The sequence below is a fragment of the Eupeodes corollae genome, chromosome 2 (genome assembly GCF_945859685.1).
Source record: "Eupeodes corollae chromosome 2, idEupCoro1.1, whole genome shotgun sequence".
Lineage (NCBI taxonomy): Eukaryota > Metazoa > Arthropoda > Insecta > Diptera > Syrphidae > Eupeodes > Eupeodes corollae.
This window is the reverse complement of record NC_079148.1, coordinates 81,664,557-81,691,017: the sequence shown is the minus strand read 5'-3', so window position 1 is coordinate 81,691,017 and position 26,461 is coordinate 81,664,557. Positions and strand designations below refer to the sequence as shown.

Below are 26,461 nucleotides of genomic sequence, written 5' to 3'. Positions count from 1 at the left end.
GTATTTTGGTTGTCAACTTTCAACTACGTTTTTTTCATTCTCTTCATAAAATAAAATATAAATACATATAAAGAAACAGCGGTTCGTATGCATTTTATTTTTAAAATTACTTTTTATTGACCATGTTAAATTCGGTTGATATAGGTATATTTTCACATGCCAACAAAAAACTTATATTTCAGGATTTTCAAACGCAAAACAAAATTTAAGGAATTATGACTTCGACAGAAATGTTTTTTGAAGGTAGTTAGTTAGTTAGTTTTTGAAGAAGTTAACGCAAGTCAGCAACTCAAAATACGTAAAGTATTACGGGATTCCTCCAACCCAATAGATTTGCACGAACAAATGTAATAAAATACTTTTCTTTAATTCTTGCATTGGCTGATGAACTTCAAAAAGTCAAACAAGAAAAAAACATCATTCACAATCGGTTCAAAAATTAAAAGTTGATACTCATAATACTGATTCATCAAATGGTTGATAAATATTATCAACTATCAAATTGATACTCACAATAGTTTTGTCAGTTAATCGAAAGACACCTTAATTAATGGTACAATATTAAATTTGATTTTTGTTCAAATTGCAATTTTTGTTCCCATATCTTGCCCAAACCCAACGCTCCTCAGCTTTGTGTTGATACAAACAAAAAAATAAACTTAGAGCTAAGCTTCCCAAAGACATAATCTAAATTGTGGGTAATAAGTAGACCGAAATGCCACCACAAGAACCGGCAACTGTTTATCGTTGAGTCTTCACTACATAAATTATTTTTAATTTTCTTCCCTTAACAATATAAATTCAGAATGGCCCCGCATTAATAGATGAGGCAGTAAATGTCAGTTAACGCGGTTCTAATACGAGCTGAAATGTGAGCTTATTGCATTTACTTATCCGAGCCACCTTTATAATTATGTTAAATTAAAAACAATCTCACTTGAAATTAAAGATTAGATTAAAAACAATCTCACTTGAAATTATATACTTTTTTATTTTTGTCTGTAATGTATAATATTTTTTTCATAAAATACATTCAATGGTATGATTTGTTTCTTAAACAATAAAAGAAATTAAGACTAATATAACTATATACTATGATAATATATGTATAATGCTTTACTTAGTTGAGTCAACATTATCTTACGAAAACTATTGGCTAAAATTATTTAACGAAATAAAAATAAAAAAATAACTTCTTTTTTAAACAACAAAATATAGCACAAAATAAAAATATATAAAATTTAACTTGCAGTCTATTTTTTGGGTTTTTGATTATTGTTTAAATAAGTTAATTGCAAGAAATTATTTATTAAAAACAATAAAGAGACTACTAAAAATAATTGATAAAGAAAACAAACACACAATTTTATATATTCTTTGTTTGTATTTTTGTTTAAACATCTCTTAGGTACATGTGTCAAATTTAAATATTTATTTAATATTTAAGGCTAAGATTGATATATAGATTTTTTCTTATTTTTTTAATAAATAAACTAATCAATATTATTTTAGTGTTTCAATTATTTTGATGTTTGGGAATATTGGTTTTAAGTGATCCAATATAGTCTTTAAAATAAGGATAAAAATATATGTTTTTGTTTGGGTATATGTACACCTTTATGTATAGTACACAGAGTAAAATCTTAAAATTTATTAATAAAATGAAACCTTTCTACGTATGACTTTTGTAGGTACATAAAATAAGACTATTGAAAAAAAATACAGATCTGGGACACCACACTATCAATATTGTGATCAACTTCACTTCACACGATAGGCACTTCGGTTTAAAAAATAACATTTTTATCTTTACTCTAAATTAGAGTAATTCAGTCAATCTGTGATTTTTTTAAAAATATTTTAAATGAAAGTGCGGCGGTCTGAGAATTCGTCGGCAGTGTGTATGCGTGCGAACCGAATTTGAACAGACTATCCAAATTATTTAATAATTGTGATGTTTATGTGTGTTTTACTATTTACTTAAGAACTTAAATTTTAATAAACTTTCTAAAATGCTAACTCTAAAATGTATGTTTCTGCATTTTTAAAAGGTAAAATTGTGTGGAAAGCCTTATTTTCTAGAGATTAATCATAAAAGTTGAAAAATATTGTGATTGATTGATATCTTTGTTGCCCTTGTTGTTTTATGCTGTGATAATTTTGTGTGTAGTGATTTTTATTTGGCGCAAATAGGTTTCGATTTTTTTGTGAAACCTAACCCATAATGTTTATGTATTTGGCCAGTTTTTCTAAAATTTATCGACGTAGTACACATTTAACACAAATACTTATGAGAGAAATCATAAATATAAAAAAAAAAAAAATAATTTTAAAAAGTCTAGATGCAGATAAATCAGCCTGTTTTAAAGCATTATTAACATAAGTAAACATATAAAAAATGAGAAATATAATGCACAGCAAAAACCCTACAAGGCAATATTGCCCACGGATAATTCCATAAAACACAATAAAACAAAAAAAAAAGTACTTCGATTTCATATTAAAATGAAAACAAAAAATCTTACATAAATACACAAAACTAACTGTTTGAATGAAACTTAAAAAAGCCGGCATCTGGTAAATTGAAACCCCTTTAGTCTGTTATTACAAACTTTGCACCTTGCATGCATAGTTAGATTCATTAATTAGTTTGGCATCAATGATGGGCAACAATTTGTACTGGACAATGATTTATATCCAAGTAAAAGTAAACTTCGACGGAAGGAGTTTAAAATCAAAAGCACTATTGCTAGAGATTGACAAGAAAAGTGGAGTTCGTATGAAAAGAAATCAATTCTTGAAGTAAGAACAGTAGCTAAATAGGACTTAAAACTACCTTTGGAATATTGATAATACAATTCTTAAGGGATATAAAAAGATATATCTGCATCTTACTATTCATTGTATGACTTGTGTAAATGAATTAAAGATTTTATAATATTCTTTATAGGTTCAGAATACTAAAAATATTTTTGATGTTGTTTAAAGTATTCAACTTATGTTCTTATTTCTGTCAATAAATTTTAGAAATCCAATTATATAAATACAATATCGCTCGATTAAACTACGAACAATTAAAACTATTGCTCCAACATACAATACATTTTTAAGTTTCAAAGTTTAATGGATAGGTTTTGGAAAATCAGTTAAACTAAATCTTCATACTTTAATGTAGAATTTAAATATTTATGAAGCGTTGCGTTTGTGAATTAATGTTAATGTCATTTCTGTGCGAATAGTTCCGGAGAATTTTTTTAGTGAGCGATACAGAACTGATAGTGGAAACCTTCTTGACATAAATTTAAATATGTCCCTAATGTTCATTACCATTCGGAATTATGAGTGATTTGTTTATATGATCATCTTTAGCTTGATTGGTAATTTGTTGCTGCTGTTTTGGGGAATGAGATACAATTTTATTGTTGCTCGAATATTTGCATAAATTTGATAGGCACTTGCATGTGAAATAACGCTGTTTTACAGTCCAGAATTTTTCGCCATAATCAAAACTGAAAATAAATATAAGATTTTGTAAGTAAATGCAATTCAATTATTGTAAGCTTTTTTAAAAGTTATAATTTTTAAAATAAAAGTAATACCTGTGGTGTACAATGTTTACAAAATTAAATAGGGTATGTGAAAGTTTTTAGGCGCAGTTTATAATTAAATGATGATTAAATTTTTAAAAGCGAACTCAATTAACTTTCCATCACGTTTGATTAAACTCTTAGTTTGACCTGACTTGGAAGTTATTGTAATCCGATTTGTCGAATTGAAAATTTTGTCATTTCTCGACGTTTCAAAGAGCCTAGACTGTAAATAAAACATTTTTAGGGGATGCCTGTGTGTGTACGTTCGTACGTTTGTACGTCCGTACGTCTCCGTACGTTCGCGAAGCTTTTTCGTCGTCCATAGCTCAAGAACCAGTAGTGATATCGACTTCAAATAAATTTTCTTATAAAGTTAATAATGCAAAAAAATGCCGAAGGGAATATCAAAAAATTGAAAAATTTCATATATTGGCTTTAAATTAATTGTATCTTAAAAAAAATATTGGTTTCAACATACGGTTAAATTTTAAGAAAAATCGAATGGACAGTTTTTTACAAAAAAAACCTAGAAAAAAACAATGCTAAAACAGGGTAAACATTTACTTTGGACTCAAATATCTAGCCAAAAATTGAAAATATTTTCTTAAAAAAAAAATTTTGTATTAAAATCCAACTGTCAATTTGTTCATAAAAATTAAAATCTACAAAAAATAGTACGCAAATGCTGCTAAAATTGGTAGCAATTGGTTTTCGACTAAAAATCTCATCAACAAAAAAAGATTTTGAAATCAAACTGTTTCATCATAGTCAAAACATTTTTCGCAATTTTAATTTTTTCTAGAATAATTTAATTGCTTACTTTTTTTAACAAAACGCGAAAACCTACTAACTTTTAAGCAAGACAAATAAACAGATGGGATGGGAGGTTATCAATGTGGGTCGCATCCCAGCCTCTTCTTTTTATTCAACTCACCACAATTCTTCACCAACAGGAATATCCCGGCAGGCAAAAAGTGCAATCTTTGGGAAACGATAATCCTGATGTTCGTAAAAAACACGAACCGGCACGAGGTTAGCATCACACGAGTGATTAAAGAAACGACTCACGTTCCCATAGTAGTTTGCATCAATGCAATGATCATGTCCAATATCAAAGAAATAACTATCATCCGTTCGTCGATCAGCTTCGATGTCCGTAAGCATTTCTCCAGTGTATTCAGAAACAAATGAACCTTTTGGTATATTAGCCAAAGCACGAACTCCCCATCCTTTTGACTGTTCATCACATTCATTCACCTGCAGGGGTAACTTGATACCGGTCTGAACTATGCGATTTTTACAGACCAGCTAAGAGTTGATATGATTTTTGTTGTTATATGGTTCAAAAACTTAAGAATCTGATCTTTTAATCTTACCTTATTGCACCCACAAACATCATTGCACTCAAAAATTACAGGGGGATCTTCATAGTTAAAATCTGAGTTAAGTCGACCTTCGGCCGTGTACCAATTTTGTACTGATGCAACTGTGCACTGACATTGATCTGAAGTGCAACTATTTCCGAAAAAATAGTATTTCATTGAAAAATCTTTAAAAACAAATTGTTTTTCTTAGACTTACCCATCTCGGCAGGAACATATTCTCATCTGTGAAACTCGTTGATCTATTTGTATGGAATTCTGTTGAATAATGTTTTTTGTGATGTATTTAAAGTCTGGAAACATTATATCATCTGATTCATCAGACGATGAAGACGATGTCGTCGCCAAAGCCGCGATCAAATTGTATTCATTCCGTACAGCTTGTATGGGCCTGAATTCACGGCCATTCGATATATCACTAGAGACAATGCGATTTCGAAGCCCGGTAGGGGCAAACGAACGCATTTGCATATTAAATCCAACCGTTCTGGCACACTGACTATCTTCACGTGGAATACAATCATACGGAAGTTCATCAGATTTGTTTTTAATCATGAGATCAGCTCCGTTAGCAATAAGAGCAAGGCACAAGCGGGTAGCTTGGTTCCGACAAGCAATGTGTCTTAAATTAATAAATTAAAAATCTTCAATATTAGTTTGGTAACTAAAAAAGTTTTTCTTGCTTACAATGGGGTATCACCTTCTACATTTTGGATATTACAATTACTACCAGCTTGCAACAGCAGATTGATCGTATCTAAGCTTCCATTATATAATGTTGCCCAATGAAGCACGGTATTATAATCATTGTCACATATATCTGGTTCTGCCCCATGGTTTAATAACAGGCTAATCAGAAAAGAAAAATACAACAAAGGTAATATTTTAAGATTTGTAGTTCTAACCTGACAATTTCTGTGTGTCCCAGTTCTGCAGCCCATACCATTGCTGTCCAACCACCATCATCTTGTGCGTTTATGAATTTTAAAAAACTCGTCACGCTTCTACTGCCCTTGAAATTTTCTACAAGAATTTTTGTTGCTTCTAAGTGTCCGAGTTTTGCGGCAATATGTAGACAAGTTTTACCTTCTGGACCCTGAGATTTAAAGCGTTTAATTTAATAAAAACTGTTTAATCTTTGTATATTTCAAACTCACCTTAGCGTTCAAATTTGCGCCACATTGCATAAATAAACTAAGAATGTCGCATTTATCACTCATAACAGCACACATTGGAGCGGTTCGTAATTCACGATCTGTCATGTTAACAAAGTCTTGTGGAAATTCCTTACACAAAAGCAAATAGGCCATTTGCAACGTTCCAGAGTGAGCAACCAAATGCAAACAGGTACCGTCCAAAAACTCACGCATGCAACTTGTGACATCATAACCAGAACCTTCATTAAAAAAGATTAAATATAAGATTTTTTTTTAATTGCAAAAATAGTCTCGGATACTGCTAATAAATTGGCTAGCATTCAGTATCCGATTTAAGCATGAGTAGTTATGTACACTTTTTTTTGTAATAAGCGCACACTCAAGGGGCTATTACTACCCTTATTATGTAAAGACAAAGTGTGAGCACGAAGAAGAGGGAAGTGAAATGGCTGTGAAAAACAGAGTGTGGTAAGGCATTCCACATTCGCGTAGTACGGCTAAAGAACGAATCTCTGTACTTGACAGTATGACCGAAGTCGGGCTCGAGGGTATAATTCCTAGAAGCGCGAGTATTACATTTGAACTGTTTAAGGGGAGGAATGTAGCTGGCTATTTCTCTTGAGCATAAAACGTTAAAATAACGTTAAAAAAGCGCGAGACAAGAAACTTTACGACTATGTTCAAGCAACGTAAATGATCCTAAAAATGGGATTTAAATGCTCTACAGTCAATGCTGTCCAAGAAGCTAAAGTGATGAGAGTTATACTCAAGCTTTGAACGATAACGCGTATGTGATCGTTCCACAAAATTTGGTAATAAACATTCCGAGAAAATTTAAAAGTTCAGTCTCCTCGATGCAAGTGCCATCTATAGATAATGGCAAGGGGTTGTATCTCGTTTTAACGATACAAGACAGCATTGGATTATCGAAGCATTAAATTCCACGCGTTTTTTTAATCCCCATTGTACAATGGAGTTTAGGTCGAAATTTAATGAACTTATCATATTTTGTCGTTGCAGTTCCACATCCCAAGAAGATGGATGTGACTCTGAAATAAAAAGCTAAGAGTACTATCGTTAGGGAAACAATGTATTTGATTAGAAGTTACAGATAGGAGATCAATAGTAAAAATGAGAAAGAGTGTTGCAGACCTGGGGCACGCCAGCATATATTGTGTGGTTTTCAGGCTTGAACCCATCCAATACTACTTGTATTGAACGATCCGAAAGGTAATTACTAATCCAATGAAGCAGGGGTTCGTGAATATTTCTTTCTGGACTTAATGACAACTCCAAGTTGTCTATCATATAAATCGTGATCAGTGGTTCAACTATAACTGGTGAGGCAATAAAGGCTAAGCTATTAGATTGTGACTACAGAGTAAAAATGAATAGCCTTATATAGATTATAAATGTTTTTTAAATTACATATTTCACTGCAACTGTGGCAGTGCTGTACCTTTAGGAAAAGTTAAAGTTGTATTCGATTTAATATTTTTTTTTATATAATAAGCGCACACTCAAGGGGATATATTACCCTTATTACAGTTGTATTCATAAAAATAGCAGCGCTGGTCACAATTTATTAGATTGTCAATTATTTAAATAATGGAAATTCTTACAAAAAAATACCATGTAACTTGCGTCTTTCGTATTCATATTAGACACTTTTAGCTTGAAGTTATAACCTACTTTTCCCGGTGAACACCAAATTTTTCAAACACTCTGTATATAGAGTGTTCATAAAAATAGCAGTGCTTTTGATTTTATAATTAAAAAGTGTTAAAAAATACAATTTTTTTATTTTTCGTTAAGTGAATATTTTCCTATATAAAGTTTTAAGTATTTGTAACATACTAGCATATACAAAATTAATGCATTTTAGCTCAAAAATAAACAATGGGACGGTCAAGACACTGCACCAAAGAATCTCGAGAACTTATTAGAAAACTGCGTTTGGAGGGAAAAACCTACCAAAATATTCAAGACAGCCAAGGCTGCTCACCAAAAATGGTCAGTAACTTCTTAAAATGGCAAAATAAACCGAAAACGCTAGGCCCAAAAAGGATGACTACTGAGAGAACTAAAAGAAAAATTGTTCAGTTAGCAAAACAAAACCCTTCCATAGGCTCTAGGAAAATAAGAAATGGACTTAAACTGTCTGTTAGCGCTGTCACAATACAAATACGCCTTTTATAAGCGAAGTTACCAGCACGAAGTCCACGCAAGGTACCATTCTTGACAAAACGGCATTAGGCAAAGGAGAAATGGAGGAATGCTCTGTGGAGCGATGAAAGCAAAGTCGTCCTTGTTGGGTCCAAGGGTCGTCGAGAATATATGACAAGACAAAATTCAGAAATCGATCCACGGTACACTATAAAAACGGTGAAGCATGGTGGAGGAAAAATAATGATATACGGGCTTGCTTTTAATATAACGGGGTCGGGCTTATTTATCTTGTAGGGAGTATAAGGGATGCAACCGACTATGTGAAAATTCTCGAGGACCTTATGTTACCCAATGCTGAAGAGGAAATGCCGTTGGTTTGGGTATACCAACAAGACTTTGACCCAAAGCATACGTCAAAAAATGCAAAATCATGATTTGCGCAGAAGAAGTTATCCGTTATGGAGTGGCCCGCTCAATCCCCAGACCTTTACCCCATCGAAAATTTTTGGGGGGATGTTAAGAACGCAATTCATAAGCAAAACCCAAAAATTCGAAAGAATTGCGCGAAGCAGTGCGTGATTCGTGGACTCGATGCCACGTAGATGCGAAGCAGTCAAAAAAAATAATGGTTATGCAACAAAGTACTAATTGTAAGCTAACATTATTTGTAAACTTTCATATAACTTATTACAGTTTTTCATACTTCTTACGTAATAGATCCAGTACTTTGTCATGTACTGCCATTTTTATGAACAGTCACATAATTAAAAAACTGTTTTTACTGTGGCAAAGCTAACGGTAAGAATCAATAATACTTATTTTCTGTTTTTATGAATAAAATATTTTAGTTTGTTATTAAAAGTTTAACGAAATATATTATAACGTTGATATTGAAGGCCTTTTTGTTTTATTTGGAGAGCACTGCTATTTTTATGAACACAACTGTATGTAGACACAGTGGGAGCACTAGGAAAGGGAGAGAGGGGTTGAAAGGAGATGTCGGTGCACATTGGTTTTGAATTCCTGAATATTGCAATAGCTGGGAAAGACAGAGTGTGGCAAGGCATTCCACATTCACATAGTACGGCTAAAGAACGAATCTCTGTACTTGACAGTACGACCGAAGATGGACTCGAGGGTATATTGATGAGCATTCCTAGAAGCGCGAATATTACGGTTGAACTGTTTAAGGGGAGGAATGCAGCTGGCTATTACTCTAGAGCATAAACCATTAAAATAACGGTAAAAAGCATAAGACAAGAAACATTTCGACGATGTTCAAGTGACGTAAATGATCTTATGATGGTAATATCACCAATCAATCTAAATGCTCTACGTTCAATACTATCCAAGAGGCTTAAGTAAGTTGCAGGAGCACCAGCCCAGATATGGGAGTTATACTCAAGCTTTGGACGTATGTCTTGTAAATAACAGCCAGATCAAAGGGGGAAAAAAACTTCTTGCATCGCCTCAGAAAACCCAATATCTTGCTGCATTTTTGGCGACATCGCGTATGTGATCGTTCCACAAAAGGTGGTTGGTGATACACATACCAAGAATATCGAGATGTTCAGTTTCCTCGATGCAAGTGCCATTTATGGATAATGGCAGGGGGGGTATATTTCGCTTTAACGATACAAGACAGCATTGCGTTTTCGAAGCATTAAATTCCACGCGGTTTCTTATTCCCCATTGTACAATGCTGTTTAGGTCGGAATTTAATGAGCTTATCATATTTTGTCGTTGCAGTTCCACATCCGAAGAAGAGGGGTGTGAATCTGAAAACGAATATGAAAAGCTAAGAGTACTATCGTCAGCAAAAAAATGTATTGGATTAGATGTTGCAGACAGGAGATCTTTAATAAAAATGAGAAAGAGTGTTGGAGATAGAACAGAGCCCAGGGGACACCAGCATTTATTTTGTGGTTTTCAGACTTGAATCCATCCAATACAACTTGTATTGAACGATTCGAAAGGTAATTACTAATCCAATGAAGGAGGGATTCATGCAAACCGAAAGCACGCATTTTCGATAAGAGAGCCTGATGCCAAACCCTATCAAATGCTTTTGAAATATCTAGTGCAATAATCTTACTTTCTCCAAAACTATGTAAAGATTTGTTCCACTGTTCGGTGAGATGAACCATGAGATCACCAGTGGACCTATTGCTACGAAAGCCATACTGTCGGTCATTAAGAAGCTTCCGTTCTTCAAGATATTTCTTGAGCTGATAATTAATCAGCGTTTCCATGACCTTGGAAAGAAGGGACGTAAGTGCAATCGGTCGATAATTAGACGGTGAGGAAGATTCGCCTTTTTTGGGAATAGGCTGGACAAATGCGGTTTTCCATCCGCTCGGAACGAGACCTGAGGAGTAGGACAGATGAAAGAGCTTACACAGTGGTTTTCCCAGCGATGAAGAATACCTCTTCAGAACAATAGCGGGGATACCATCCTGACCAGCAGATTTGTGTACGTTAAGATCTTTTAGGACTCTCGCTACAGTACGAGCGCGAAAAAAGATTGGCTCCATAGAATCATTAACTCGCTCAAGTACAGGCGGAGTCATAACACTCACTGGCAGAGTTGAATTGGCGGCGAACTGCCTAGCAAAAATCATATGATGAAGCAACTATGGGAGGAATTTGGCTAGACCAATTGAAGCACATATGTAAAATTATGTTTGATTGCAAACCAGCACTTACTCTTCAATAACTATCCATAGAGATGTGTAAAGATAAAACCGGCAAAATAGCATATAAAAAACTTGTTTGTGGCCTTTTGTTTTAAGTGCAAGAAACAAGGTCTGCTATAGCATTTGATGTTAGTTATGTAAGTCGTTCTAAATCAAAGCATGAAAAGGCGCACTTGAATGCGAAAGTCTTATAGGTATCTTTAGATACTTAAAAGGTGCAATAAATTCAAAATTATTTTTTTGAGGTTCTGAATTTCGGAAAGCTGATTGGGTTCTTAACATCCTCCACAGGTTTCGTGTTCAACTTATTTAGAGGTGCAATATCGCGGGAATCGAAACGGGAACCAACTGTTGGATTTGCAAACATTGAAGCCTAATATGCGACATTTTTGGCAGCTGTGCAAGAAGCAACCTGGCTCAGTTTTAAAAATCAACACATAGTCAAAATTTGCGGAAACGAATTATTTCCGATCAAGATCTAAACATCATCATATTCTGACAGAATTATTGAAAAGATTGTTGCTTCCCGTTACAACACCACCTGAAAATATGGCTGTTTAAAACCTTGCAAAGGTAGTTCCTAGTAGCAAGCACCACTTATTAATATATTAATTATTCCATTTTATAAAACAATTCTTCCACCTTACGTATATTTTCTAATTTTTAATTTTAAAAAACTCGTAAACTGTGTTACTCTATTATGACCAAATTAATTAAAATTTGGGAACATTCACGTATTTTTAACTCACCAAGAATTTCTGCTACTCTTTCAAGATCATCATTCTTCACAGCGTAATACATGTCCTTGGGAGAAAATTCTGAATTTGTTCGCCTTCCGTTTGTTCTTCCCACAACATTCATCACTGATTCAGGTATTAGTGTTTCAAGCGACATAGTTTTTCTTTCAGAACCGTTTTTATTCTTTTTGCTAGTATTATTGTTTGTAACTGGTAAATGCACCAATGGCAAGCCCATTTTTGCAGGTTTTCTAAACAAAGTGAAGTCAATATTTTTTTTTTAAATTCATTAATTAATTCCCTCTTACATATTTCCTTTTTGACTAGGTAAAAATACTGGCAAAGTTTGACATTTCATGGTCACAGTAGATGTTCGTTCTGGTGTGTCGACACCGCAATGTGGACATTTTATTACCAATGTTGGACTTGTGTAATTTCCTGGCGCTGATGGATCGTAAGGACTATTGAGAATAAATTTCTGGGCACAATCCGGATGAAAAAAGTGCTGCTGTTTGCAAAAACTAAAATTACCCTAAAATGTATATTAAAAAAAGATTTAATTGAATTTATTTCCACATCAGGATGCTGTTTACCTGTGTGCAAAAAATTCCACAGCCAGCACAGCAATTGTGTGCTCTAAAGCGCTTCATATGATCATCGCAGAGGATCATGTAACCGACTCTTGGGCTTGGACGAACCAAGTTCAACAAATCGCCTTCGAGCTGATTACAGCAACCTACTTTCTGTTCGTCAATATTATCGACAGCACAGCAAAACGCTGTTTCAGATGACTTTTGGGTATAGTACTGCGATTGCTTATGACACATGCATATAAGATCCTTTGTATTTTCCTTATGCAGATAATTTGGAACAACTACCACAGGATTTGGTATCTTCACAGCCACTGCCGCCTGTTTGGCTTCTGGGTTCTTCTCCCTGATTTTAGGTGCTACCTGAAGTTTTGGTTGCATTTTTTTGCCAGCAACTGCTATTGGTTTTGGGGACGGCGCACTCCGCACTGGAGGAGTACTCTCTTTTGAACCACGGACTCGCAGGGTTACATTGGTTTTGCCGACTTGTACTCTCTTCGATGGTACAAACTCTTCATTGTCATCTGAAGAATTTTCCGATTCCGAAACTTCGCCACTAGTCGTTCGACGAAGTCCAAGTTTTTCCATGTGCTTTTGTTTTTGTTTCATTAACTTATGCTGTTGTTTCTTGCTAAGTTTTTTATCTTCTGGAGATTTGTTGTGGTGCCATTTTGCCGCTCTGACCTCGGTCAAAAATATTTGCATATCTGGACATGGTTTCTTTTCAAATTTTGGTCTTTCCACTGAGTTTTCCGTTTTGGTGAAAAGTTTTTTCTTAACTACATTTGAGGGATGATGGGTTTGGCTTTCACTACTATTCTCAGATTTTATATCCCTGTGTCGGCTACTGCTACGCGAAGAATTCGGTTTTGCCGAAACGTTGGGAATGGCTTCGATGTCATTTCCAATGCAAGATGTTATGCGCTCGATGTTTTTGGTTTCATACTCATAACGAAGCTCATCGTTTTCTAGGATTTTAGGGGTGGGTTTGATTCGACGTTGCGAGCGCTTTGGGATAACTAAAGATGATAATTCGGGGCTATCTTTGCACGATAGTTGTTTTCTGATAACTGGTCCAGTAGAATTTGGTGGAGTGTCGGTGGAATTTGTGCCAATACTTTCTGGGGTCTGTTTATCGTTTGTAAGATTTTTGGCACGACGACCACGTTTTTTTGGAGGTGTTTTCTCGTCCTCTAATTTACGTCGTTGTACACTCGGTGATGTTATCAGGTTGGTTGTGTTATCTAGCTCTGCAGGAGGTGGTGATTTTGATGGAACTGATGGTTCGACTTTGGATTCATCATCTGAGAGTTGAGACTCCTTTAAAAAAAAGTGGTAAAATATATAAGAATAAAACCGCTGTTATAAGTTTATTTGGTAAAAATAATGTAAATTAATACAAAATCTTTATTGTTATAATTAGTTCATGAATTCAGTTACATCAAGAAAAATACAATAAGATGAATTCTATTTTCAAGTTTTTGTTCGTATTCCTTTTCGTTTAACGTTCCAATTTTGTACTACTATTCCTTTAGCATTAAAATTACAGATGAAAATGAACAGTAAAAAGGAGGCGCGAAGCAGGTGACTTGATACCTACAGGCCCTGGCCATATTATTAGACGCACTTTAGATTTTATGCAATTAAATATTTTGCTTGCAGAATATAAACTATTTCATAATAGAGAAATTATGGACTTTATTTAATTAGAAAAGAACGCAAATTGTGAAGGAGAAAAGAGCAGGGGTATCAACAAAATGCACTGGAATATATGAATAATGCATATTATACAGTGCATTGGAAGATCGCTGTAGTTATCATCGCCCGAAAAAGGGAAAAGATAACTCCAACCCATCAAATCTTCCTTCCATAAGTCTTCTTCCGAGCATCAGCAAAGTTTTCCAAAAAATCATCAATAAGGCTCTGACTAAGTTGGCTCGGACATCAAAATAATTCTGCGTCTAAATTTGTTTCTGATATCCAATGGAATAACTCAAAACAACAATGGGCATGTGCTGTTCTGGTTGATTTGGAAAAGGCTGAAAACTGAGCAGGCTTGGAATAAACAAATTATTGTTGTATATACTTTATGATATGCTTAACGGTGGAAAGTTTGTTGTGAGAAGTTACAATTAAAATTCTCAACATTCCAAATTAAAAATTTGCCGATTTTCATCATTATTTACACCAATGATCTGATGGTAGTCTACCCAAGGTAATTGCGAACGCTGACGAAAGGGCTGTTTTACAGCAATCGGCTTGACCCCATAGTGAAGGATAGATAGATATTTTTATTCAATAATTTTAAGTTTCTTGTTACATACATTTTGGTTTAAGGAATAAATAATAAGGCATGACAAAAATGTTGTCTGCCCGAGTGACAATGTTATTCAATTTTATATTCAATCAATTTAAAATCATACAATTTTTAGTTTTTTTTTAATAATTGTTACTTATTGACTTGTAGCAAAATTTACTTTTAATTCAAACAAACAATAAAAAGGAGAGCAGTTTTGACTTTTAGTTTAGTCGAAACAAAATTACTTTAATTACTTTTACTGGAGAATGAAAATTGCTTACTCTAAATTTATTTACATTTATTTAAATTTAATTACAGAAAAAACATGACCTTCAGTAGACACAAAATACAAAAAAAAAAAAAGGTGGTTTAAAAATTGTCATCTATGATTCTTCTTCTATAGATCAACGCCTCGGTGGTATATTTTTGGATCAGCAACCAATCTTTTCCAGAGAGAAAAAAACTATTAGTTCTTTCTCTCTATCTTTTCCATTTAGGTAACTTACTATTTCGCTTCGCTTAGATAGCTTTTTCGAAAAAGAGTCTCCTTAGCTCCTTTAATATTGGGCATACACCGATGAAGTGGATAGTGTTTTCGTTCACTCTCATATTGCACAAGGAGCAAATATAAACCAAATCGTTTCTGTGTGGCATACAATTTAGGTTAAGAAGGTCACCTCTTACTTTAAAAATAGTTCCAATAGTTTTTCTTGAGCCTAAAGTAATTATGTTTATTTAGATTATAGTTAAGTTTCGAATAAATGTCCCTTTTCGTAGATGTTCTCGCCTTTTCTATGAATGTGTTCCTTTCATTTTTATCGATCGATTGGATAACCTGGTACAGTGCTTTTTTCATCTGGAGACCAGTACATCCATTCAGTTCTAGAGTAATACCACAATTTGCAGCATGATCAATCCATTCCTTGTAGAATCCAATTTTTCGACGCACGACACTTCTCAACATAATAATAGGCAATCGGTTTCGGTCCATATTATCAAATAGTCTGCGCTCAGCTTCAATACAAAGAGTGTCGAAAGCCCTGTTTCCAAATGACACATATACTTGGGCGTACATAGAGAAAGGAGAAATACTTTTCTAAGGAAGAATCGAAGCAAATGTTCAACAATTTCGTATTTCCGAACACCCCAGATCTGTGCTCCATAAAGCAGAACTGCTTTTGCAGTTGCGTTAAAAACTTTATATTTGGCGTTTGTTGTTGTTATTATTGAAAATGTTCTTCCAGTTCTAGCAGCATCAGCTTTGGCTTTGAGTTGTTTGTCCATATTCAAATTAAACGTGAGAGTCATTCCCAGATAAACATAATCCTTGACTACTTCCAATCCTACTTCATCATATCTCCAGTTTTCTCCTCTTGCGGCTCGACCTGCACCATTTTGGAATACCATTACCTTAGATTTTGCAGAATTTACTTCCAGTCTCCATTTTTTACAATAATCATATAGCCTATTGATCATAAGCTGCAGTGAAGCTGGAGACTGCTAAAATGACAATGTCATCAGCATCCACAAGGAAGCCCACCAACCAAGTCATCAAAAAATAACGCAAATAACAATGGGGTGAGATTGCATCCTTGACGTAGTCCTCGATTTATTTGGATCTCTTTCGATTTGCCACATCTATTATTAACGCTAGCTGTCGTTTGATTGTAAAGGTTTTCCAGTGCTTTAACAAACTTAGATGATATACCTAAGTTGTAAAGTTTATAGAACAGCGTTTTTCTGCCAATTGTATCAAATGCAGCTATCAAGTCAACGAAAAAGGTATAAAGTTTAGCATTACGATTGAGTTTGCTTCGTATTGTACATCTAAGAAACAAATGTTATCGGCTGTAGAATACCCTTTCCAAAACCCTGACTGATACTCGCTCAGTTTGTTCTTTAAATTTACCCAGTTAATAAGCCTTCCATTTAGTATTGAAGTGTACATCTTCAAACTTGCATTCAGAAATGATACTCCCCTATAGTTGGCTGGGTCGTTTGGGTCACCTTTTTTAAGTATTGGCCATATGACAGCCACATCGAAGCAATCTGGATGTACAGCAAAACAAAAGATGATATTGAGTGCTTGCGCCAGTTTTTGCTTAAATTCGGTGGAAGTATATTTGAAGAACTCTGCGGGAATCCTGTCTGTGCCAGCTGCTTTGCCATTTTTAATCGACTCTAGTACACTTTCTACTTCCAAAGCCGGATCTCACAAGGCATTTGATCGTTTATCGGTGTCCTGTTTAGTGGGTGTTCCAGCGGCAGTTTTAACGACGCTGTACCGGCTAATATCGAACAACCGAATCTTCTAAAGTTCATTACTATTCCTACGAGGTCCTATAAAACGGTCCTCGAAACAACAGAATTGAAAATTTCGTAATAAAACTCGTTTGAGTTCACATTGCAAAAGCTATGTCTTTGACCAACAACTTAATTTTTGGGGGCGTTCTATCCGAACGACGAGTATTTTGAAAATACTCGAAAGTGCACGCTTGAGCGGTTTAATTACACCAGAGGCATTCCTCATTTTAGATACGAGTAGATGCGGTCTGATACAGGTTAGATTGGCAGTTCCGCTAATCTTCCAAGTCAGACGAAGCTACATCGGTTCAGTAGAGCTGTGTCCCAACGGGATCGAATTGATAGGGCACATCGGCATTTGATAGTGGGTAGTCGGGACGGGGTTTAAAGCTTTTGCTGACTTACATATCTTTTTATAGTTTTAGGGTTAAAAAGTAGATTAAAAAAATGTAAAACAAAAAATCAATACAAATACTTAGATTTGCTGCTCTGGTGGTTCTAGTTTATAGTAGTTTAGAAGTAGAATAGGTGTTTTGGTTTGTTTTAAGTTCTAGATTTATTTGAGGGACCTAATTTTAAGTAGTATTTAAGTTTTTAAGAAAAAAAATATATTGAAAATATTTTTGCAAAATTGCATTATGGCTATGCAGTAATTTTGCAAACTTAAGTAATTTTCGTTGGGTATTTGACATAAGCTTATGTTTGCTTATGCCTATTATAGTTGGGCCTTAACCCTTTTGAAAACCCAATTGAAGGTCCATTATTATTATTATAAAGTTAATTAAATACAACTTTTTCACATATCTTTTCACACAATGGCATGTATTTACTATTTTATTATTATTATTATTGTTTTTTTTTCCAGGAGTTAGGGAAGTTGCTTGTGGAAGTTGAACAGGCAACTGTAATTATTTTGCATAAAATAATTTTGGTCGACTTTATCGCTTTATTTTTTAGCATCAATTATTCAAGTGAAACACTCTTCTAAATCCTTCGACTATTAATGTATGTAATACAATGCTTGGTACTTCTAGCTTCTCGATTTATTAGTAAGCCGGAAACGCAAATTGAACGGTTGCAAGCTGCAAGCAATTTTATTTTTTTTAATTTTTATGATAAATGGAACACATATTGAGATAGATTTTACGCATATTCGCATTCAGTCACCAGATAGAAATGATGCAGACATTTCAGAGTTGGTTTTCTCTTAACGTTCAGACGGTATCCGCTGATGGAGGGTCTAGCTACACAAAAACGAGCCATCTTGCAACGCTTTCCTGAATATCAAAAATGTTGCAGAATACTTATTTAACGAATTGACACTCGCAATTGTGTCGAACGGTCTTACGGAGTTTGGAAAAGGCGCTTTCCAGCGCTGGTAACTAGCTAAAGGTCCAGAATGGAAACTGTTCGAACAACCATCCCACTGGAGTTGGCGATATTCGTTAATATACTAGCCACCGCCGATATTCCGTCATATACGCATTTGGAATATCATTCGCAGTCACTGATAACGGTCGTTTTAAATTAGTAAGTATACGTATTTTGAGGCATTGTTAGATCGCTAACTAAAGCACTGAAACCAATTCATCTGAAACTAACCAAATAATAATGAAAAAATGCAGTTATTATAAAGAAATATATTGACAAAATGAAGCAATTGAATAAATAATAATAAACGTATATGTTTTTTATCCAGCTCAGCCCGTTCGCATTCAATGGAGATCCAAGATCTCGATTTCATTTGTATTTTATTTGCGGTATGTTGCTGTTTTTCTTCACATAATCTTCAGGGTCGTTTTTGCGCTTACGAAGGCGGTTGTACAATGAAGCTTTCACAGACTTCTAAATTTTCCAGGTACGATTAACAACCTCATTTTCGTCTGCAATTTCATTTTCAAGAAGCTGCAATTTAACCGGTTCTAGGGTGTACATGATTTTCCCAATTTTTTTCTTTATGTCAATTAATTTGTTCACTTTTATTTTACCCTTTTTAAGACAACAAATTATTTATTTTTCAAGTTTTTAAAGCGTATCGAACAGAGTTTGAAGTAATAAAAAATAATCGTTTTCAATCGGTTTTTACCAAGAGAAAGAGACTGACATCTTTCTCAGACATTCCAGAAACAGAGACATTTTCAAAACTTAAAGTTCGCCTTCTTTTAAATCTAAATTTCTAAAGTGTTGTGATAGTAAAAACAAAATTTTAAACTTGCCTTATGGATGGTTTTTCTTAACTTTCAATTTTATTTTTCTTGACACGGAGGACGATTTCTTTCACTATTGTTTAATTTAAGGCAAACTTTCAAGTGGATGAACTTAAGAGTTGATTATCAAAAAGAACTTTAACTTCAATTTCAAACATTTTCAAGACAAAAATATGAAGTCGTTATGTGAAAAATACACAAAAATCTAACAAAACTTTCATTTTAATTGCCGCTTTTTTAACTTCTGCATCAGCACCCTTTATCCGATTCGACTATAACAGAGAATGTGAAGCTATGGACTTATGGCATTTTCGATGGGTAAAATAAATCAATTTATTTTTTCGATCTTTAAAGGAAAATTTCCTCTGTTTTTGCAGATTTTTTGGCAGATTCGCCCCTCTTTGCATTAATACTAAATCAATTTAAATTAAATGTTAAGCTGGAAATTTGACAGTTAACAAGTAAACGGTTTTACACTTATACAATGACAAACAAAATTCAACAACATTTTCATGCGCCACGAAAAATAAATCAATTTTTTAAGAAAATCTTAAATTTACCTATGGAAACCCCCATGTTCTAATGAGAAATTAATCTTTTCAAATAATGAGGAAGTTAACAATGTCTACATTGACAAAACCCGTTAAAAAGACTGCCGCGGGTAATCAAAAGAATGAAAACGAAAAAATCAACGATGATTTTTCGGAGAATGGACAGTTATCCTGCCAAATTCAAAAAGGAAATGGACAGTTATCCTGCCAAATTCAAAAAGGCCAAAACTTCATTGCAGGCAGAATTTTGAAAATGAACCTCTAAACAAGCTACTGGAAGTCAGCAGAAAAATAACTCTTTTTTAACAAAAAAACAAGGCACCGGAATTGAGATTTTAAAAGGCAAAAAAGAACCATAATGCCCTTGAACGCAAGCGGGCTGCAACACACATATGTTGAGCGCACTGAGGAGACAATAAAAAACAGCTAGATAGAGAACGGTCAGGTTGCGTTCGAAAAAGAAATGCAAAGTGTAAGTTTGCCTGCTTTCTATAAGGAAAGACAGTTTGAGGAACAGTCTTCTGATATTTCAAACACATTATTTTTAACAGCTGTTACTAGAAAATAATATATTAATTTAAAATTTAAGTATAATTTATGTATGTGTTCATTTGTTATGCAATATATTAGCAGAATTATGAATATGTATATTTTTAATTTTTCATAACGTTCTAAGTAATTTTTATTATATTTGTATATAAGAAAAATTAATAAACAAAAAAAGATAGCTCAAAATTTAAATAAATACCATAGTTCAAAATAAAAATCCTGAAATTGGGTTCTACTTTGAGTGAAAGAAATCGCCCTTAGTCCTCATTCTTAACTTAAAATTTTAACATTAAATTGTATCAAAATGAGAAAGTTGATTTCTTAAATTTAAATTTTTAATTTTATCTTTAGTTTGTTTCTGAATTTATTAAAAAAAAAATTACTTTGCCGGAATAAACTATTTTTGGGAGAATTTCAAATCACAATTTGAAATTTTTTTCCAACAAAATCATCGCCAAATCCCCTTCAAAACGCTTCTTTTTAAACTTTCAACTTTTGAATGCAAATTCTGTTCTATAAAACCTGGTCTATCACACTTTCGCAAAACTATGATCTAGTTATTTTTTTCTTGGGATGCGTTGAGGGACAGTTTTTAAGCACTCTCGAGTAAACCTGGCACAATATTGATTTATGAAACATGGGAAAGGGATCTTATATAGGTTTATAACAATATAGCAAATATTCAATTCCCAAACTGACCTAACATTTACAATACAAAAACGTACCACTTTGATTTCATTGCGATGCTCCAATCGAACGCTTCTTCTTGTTTTCTTTCCTTTCTCCGATGTATCGTCGCCAGCAACATTATCAAATGCATCCTCTTCCATTTTTGAGCCATCTTGTTCAACATCAATTGTTTGTTTCCTTTTTCTTTGAAGCCGCTTTTCAGCGCTTCCGGAAGTGTTTCCGTCTGGTTTTTCATCACTTTTTAAGGGAACTACTTTTTTTGATCTTCCTCGGCGTTTTATGGGTTGCGTTTCAACAACATTTTCGGCAATACCACTACTTGCGTTCATTCCTATATCCACCTTAAACTCCGGTAAAGATTCTTCGGCACCCTCTATTGGACGTGAACGACGTAAGCGTCGAACCGATCCCTCGCTAGAATCACGTGGCTTCTAAAAAGAAGAAGAATACAAATAATATAAGTAAGTACAAACCTGGAGAATACCTAGATCTACTTCTATCGAAAACTTACATTCGGGGAACTTTCGGGTGTGTTTTCTGCATGATCATTATCCAGCTGTGGTTGCACTGCATCCCTGTTAACTTTCTCTTTCAGCAGGCCTCTGCCGCTACAGCTACTGCTGCCAACAACACCTTGTTCCAACATGACGGAGACGACTTGATGGCCTTGAGTTCTATCGTCATTGTCTTTATCTTTTTTCAGCAGCGAATTTGTATCGATTGCAGGCGTTTGCGTTTCTACAGCGAGTTTCTCATCATCGGATGAGCCAGAACTATTCCGTGGTCTTGTAGGTGTTGGTGTGGTGTTGATTTTTTTCGATATTTTCCTATTGGTCTTTTCACTCCAGTTTTTGGCATTTCCATTGTTTTTTAATGTTCGCCACTTGGCTGTTTTGTCTTTCTTCACATCCAAAATGCCACCCTTTGGAACCACTGATGTGGCCTCTCTAGCAATAACAGCACCAGCACCAGCAGTATTCGCACCAACTCCAATGGACCCTCCTCCTCCTCCTGCACTACCATCACCACCTACACCATCATTGTTGAATTTTGTGGACATGCTAGATAGCAGAGTCTCAATGCAATCTGTCATTTTTGATTAAGTTGGGCTCACCCGGGGAGGGCGGCGGCGACAAAACGATGATTATTTTTTCCACAATTTTCACACAAACGACACCTTAAAAGCAAAAAGGTTTTTTCCCTCGAAATTCCTCAGCCAATTGAATGGGACCTAAAGATAAAATAAAAAAATTAGATTACGATTGTGCTGCTTCTCTCGGTCTCGGTTTCGGTGCAGAAGCAGATTTGCTTCTTCTTAGTTGCTTGCTGTTTGCTGATTTCGATTTGATTATTATTGCAAAAGTTACTATGACAAGAAGAAAAAACTTTAAATCGCGAGCTCTGAAGAGAATTTTATTCTTTGAATCAGTTTCAATATTTTTTTTTTCGTCTTTTTGCCTTTCTACATAATTTCCACATCCACTCGCACTCGTCAGAGACCAGAGACTCACGACTCACTCCTAACTAATCACTCAATTGTTGGTAGCCAAAATTACTCACTCAAATACACTACGGTGGTCGGTAGGCATTAGCATAGGCTAGGCACCAGCACCAGCACCAGGCAGTAGGCACTTAGGCAGAGATTTTTCCTTGTGATAGCACAACACTGAAGTAATGAACAATGAGCACAGCGGTAGAGCGGAGCGGAAGAGACAACGACGACCAAACCTCGAGCTACAAGCTAAGTTAAAAGCAGTGAAGATGTCAAACTCCGCACCAGCGGATTTGTCTTTTGTTCAATGTTTCTGTTTATCGTTTCTTAAATTTTAAGCTGAGCGAGCTTTTTTTATTTTGATGCACTCACACCTCACACACTATCTACGGAAAGGAAAACACTCGACATGGAGAAGAAGCACCACCAGCAGAAGAAAATAGTGCACCAATAGCAGACATCTTTTTCTTATTTTTTTTTTTGGATAATTCGAGGTTTTTTGATTCCTCTTTGATATTATTAATCTTTTACACTCTTGTTGGTGATTGTAGAATCGTTTGCTGGCGCGCGGTGCTTTTCTAAAGACAATTTTGGTATCACGAATTCAAATTCACGATGTGTGGAGTAATCTTGCGCGGGCCAGTGAGATAGAAAAACTAAACTGCTCACTTTTTTTCTATTTTATGTGGAAGGTAAAATTAAATATTAAACATCAAAAGCAAAGTCAAGTCAAGTTTTTTTTTGTACTCAGAAGATTCAGAAGAGAGAGACGTGTCGGGGAGTATTTTTGTGTCGATAATGAAAATGTTTACTGTCAGAAATGAGTTCATTCGCAACTGACATGGAGATGGACATGAGTGGATTCTATTAAACGGTTTTTGTCTCAGCTACCAGTACTCTTTTTAGTACTTTATTTTAAATTGGCGACTACTACTTTTTCTTAGCACTACCTTTGTATATGAAATGGAATAGTACCTTTGTATATGAAAACTATAGTACTCTCATGAGCAAAATTTTTTAGGGCAACAGGATGCCGACCTATTGGCGCTAGTATAGACAGTGGAGACATTTCAGGGGAGCGAGAGAAAAATATTATTTCCATTTCCATAAGCAGCCAGCAGAATAAGGGAGATCATTATTTTTCCACACAAAATATCTACACAATTTCCTTCATTCTATTTGAAACTATCCTTGTACATGTTTTCATATACAAAGCTTCCATATGAAGGCCAATGAATTTGTTTTTGTTTTCTCTTTATATCAATGCACTTTTATATGAAAAACGGTAGAGTAAAACAAAAATGGCTGAACATTGTGTCCAATAAGGGCATGAATGAAATTTGTGTATGCTTACATCACCTGTTAAGGATCTTTTACCGATTTTTGTTTTTATTTAAATTCATAAGGCTGCTGCTCCTAGTGTACGATCATATTTTGCTTTTATTTGGCATAAAGTTTTTCTGCAATATTTGAAGATTAGATTTGTTTCACCTTTAAAGTTTTTTCTTGTAGATAAATATCAATTGGTAGGTGATTTTTTTTCAGGATGTGAGTTTAATTTCAAATTTAAAATATAAAGGGTATTGTTAGGTAAGAAGGTATTTCATAAAATTTCAAAGGGAATTCCTACTAGTATCCGGACAGTGATAATATCCGTACACTTAACACTCATCCAATTTGTATTGGTTTATATAAGAAATAAAAACTTTTAAGAAATGCTATTAAAATCGGTAACAATTCTCGTTAATATATATTTTAAAATTAAACTATTCCATCATATGCAAAATATTTTTGAGCCAGGTATATTTTTTCAGTCCTTAAATTTAGTAAATATTTTAAAATAGACTAGGTATACGATTTTTTTCAATTTAAATCATTACTTCTAAAATTGCCTTTACTTACTGCACGAAAAGAAATAAAACACCTCTTCGATAGTCAGAAGCGCACGCTTTTGACCAAATCTTGGCGGCCAAGCTATTGTACTTTCCCATTCTGTTTACAACCTCTGACACCTAAAGCTTAAAACTGCTTTTTCAACATAACTTATCTCGGGTGATGGCACGAGTACGATAACTTTGGCGCCGAGATATAATAACGGTTTTTGGTAGAGGGGCTTAATACAAGCATTTTTTACTATGGGAGGGGGGGGTCTATCTCCCCGCGTTTAGGCGGTAGGGGCAATTTAAAAAAACATGTACTTTAAATGGAAAAAAAATAATTAAAAAATAACGGTAATACTTACAATTAAGTATTATACCTTTTTTTAAAGCCAACACTTGTGTCTAGTAGCTTGTTTTTAAATCAAGTCAAAACTATGCATAGTTTGCGAAAAACACTGTTTTAAACTCAAAATTTGGTAAAAAAAAAGTTAAAAATATGGTTTAGAGTGTAATATTTCAAAACTTTTAGATTATCTACAATTTTTTTTTTAGAATACATTGCCCTTATTTATTTTTGATCAAAAACTGAAAACTAGATGATTTTATGTCTTTTAGTTTTTGAGAAAATTGAAAATAACCACAACTACTATTTTAATTTAATTCTTTTTTTTTGCTTCAAAAATCTTATTTTGATAGTAACAATGGTAGGTGCAAGTTTGGTTGTATGCAACAGTGGGATCCGTAAGGGGGGCATGCTGCCCCCCTGCAACCCCCTGCTTGGGCTCACTATAGGATTTGGGGTGGGTGCAAGTTGGAGTGCGTGCAAAGTGAGGAGGGAGCAAGGTTCGGTGAGTGCAAGATGAGGTGCATTCAAAGTTTTTTTTGCATTTAAATAAGCTGAATTAAAAAATAATTGATATTATATACATAAACATATGTACATATATGTCATGTCCATTTCAATCTCTTTTTTTCTAAATATACCGTTAGGTACTTGACAAAAACTTTAACATTTAATATATTTGAGCATAAAAATGTATTGCATTATAAAAAAAACTCTTTAAAAAGTAGTTTTAAAAACCCCAAAACCAAAATAAAACAACAATCACATATGTAGGTATATACGAAATTTCTAATGCAAACAGTAAGATGCCTAAGGGGGGGCATACTGCCCCCCTGCAAGCCCCCTACTTGGGCTCACTATAGGATTTGGGGTGAGTGCGAGTTAGGGTGGGTGCAAGGTGGAGAGGGTGAAAGGTTCGGTGAGTGCATGCAAAATTTCATATGCATCTAAATAAACTGGATATAAAAAAAGTAATTTAATTGAAATATTTTGTTTTGGTAATTTTCAATTTTCTCAAAAACTAGAAGACATAGAAACATCTAGTTTTCAGTTTTCGTTAAAAAATAAATAAGGTCAATGTATTCTAAAAAAAAATTGTAGATAATCTAAAAGTTTCGAAATATTACACTCTAAACCATATTTTTAACTTTTTTTTTGACCAAATTTTGAGTTTAAAACAGTGTTTTTCGCAAACTATGCATAGTTTTGACTTGATTTAAAAACAAGCTACTAGACACAAGTGTTGGCTTTAAAAAAAGGTATAATACTTAATTGTAAGTATTACCGTTATTTTTTAATTATTTTTTTTCCATTTAAAGTACATGTTTTTTTAAATTGCCCCTACCGCCTAAACGGGGGGAGATAGACCCCCCCCCTCCCATAGTAAAAAATGCTTGTATTAAGCCCCTCTACCAAAAACCGTTATTATATCTCGGCGCCAAAGTTATCGTACTCTCCCCCGGGTGATCTATAGCATCATTAAATGTTTGCATTTTTCATAAATTTCTCTTGGAGTTTAATTTTATTATTAGTACCTATATTTTAAAACAGTAGTTAAACTTTATGTTTATTCCAAGTGTATAGACAAATTACCCTAAATTTAAAAAACTTTGCTCTGACAGAAAAAAATTGCATTTGCTAAAAATTAGATATGTTACGAAAGTCATCAAATTTATGTAGGTATGCACAATTACAAAGTCTAATATTTCTCTAAATGTAAAGATCTAAACAAAGTTTATGTAAGTTTAAAAATGGGCCAGGGTAGGTTTACTAAAATAAAAGAAAGCATTTCCTTACATCCTTGATAGCTTACTATTGTAAATAG

General features: G+C 34.1%; 1 protein-coding gene and 1 long non-coding RNA gene across 3 annotated transcripts; one reads left to right on the top strand and one right to left on the bottom strand.

Moving 5' to 3' along the window:
• Positions 1 to 1,077: 1,077 nt before the first annotated feature.
• Positions 1,078 to 23,140, bottom strand: LOC129944713 (histone-lysine N-methyltransferase EHMT2). Of its 2 annotated transcripts, XM_056054350.1 has the most exons (14): positions 22,482 to 23,140; positions 21,433 to 22,152; positions 20,957 to 21,352; positions 12,325 to 13,641; positions 12,040 to 12,263; positions 11,744 to 11,982; positions 6,130 to 6,368; positions 5,878 to 6,068; positions 5,660 to 5,821; positions 5,172 to 5,594; positions 4,967 to 5,105; positions 4,525 to 4,898; positions 3,460 to 3,509; positions 1,078 to 3,391 (listed from the first exon to the last, which is right to left on the bottom strand). In XM_056054350.1, the coding sequence occupies exons 2-14, from the start codon at positions 22,012 to 22,014 to the stop codon at positions 3,366 to 3,368; spliced, it is 4,362 nt and encodes a 1,453-aa protein (XP_055910325.1). In that variant the 5' UTR covers positions 22,015 to 22,152; positions 22,482 to 23,140; the 3' UTR covers positions 1,078 to 3,365. The 2 variants fall into 2 exon arrangements, with proteins under 2 accessions (XP_055910325.1, XP_055910324.1); XM_056054349.1 differs by having other exon boundaries at positions 1,081 to 3,509; positions 22,482 to 23,061.
• On the top strand, positions 22,775 to 23,601 carry LOC129944714 (uncharacterized). The gene is made up of 3 exons (XR_008781481.1): positions 22,775 to 22,907; positions 22,965 to 23,105; positions 23,165 to 23,601. It is a non-coding gene; the product is annotated as an uncharacterized LOC129944714 (long non-coding RNA).
• Positions 23,602 to 26,461: the final 2,860 nt, after the last annotated feature.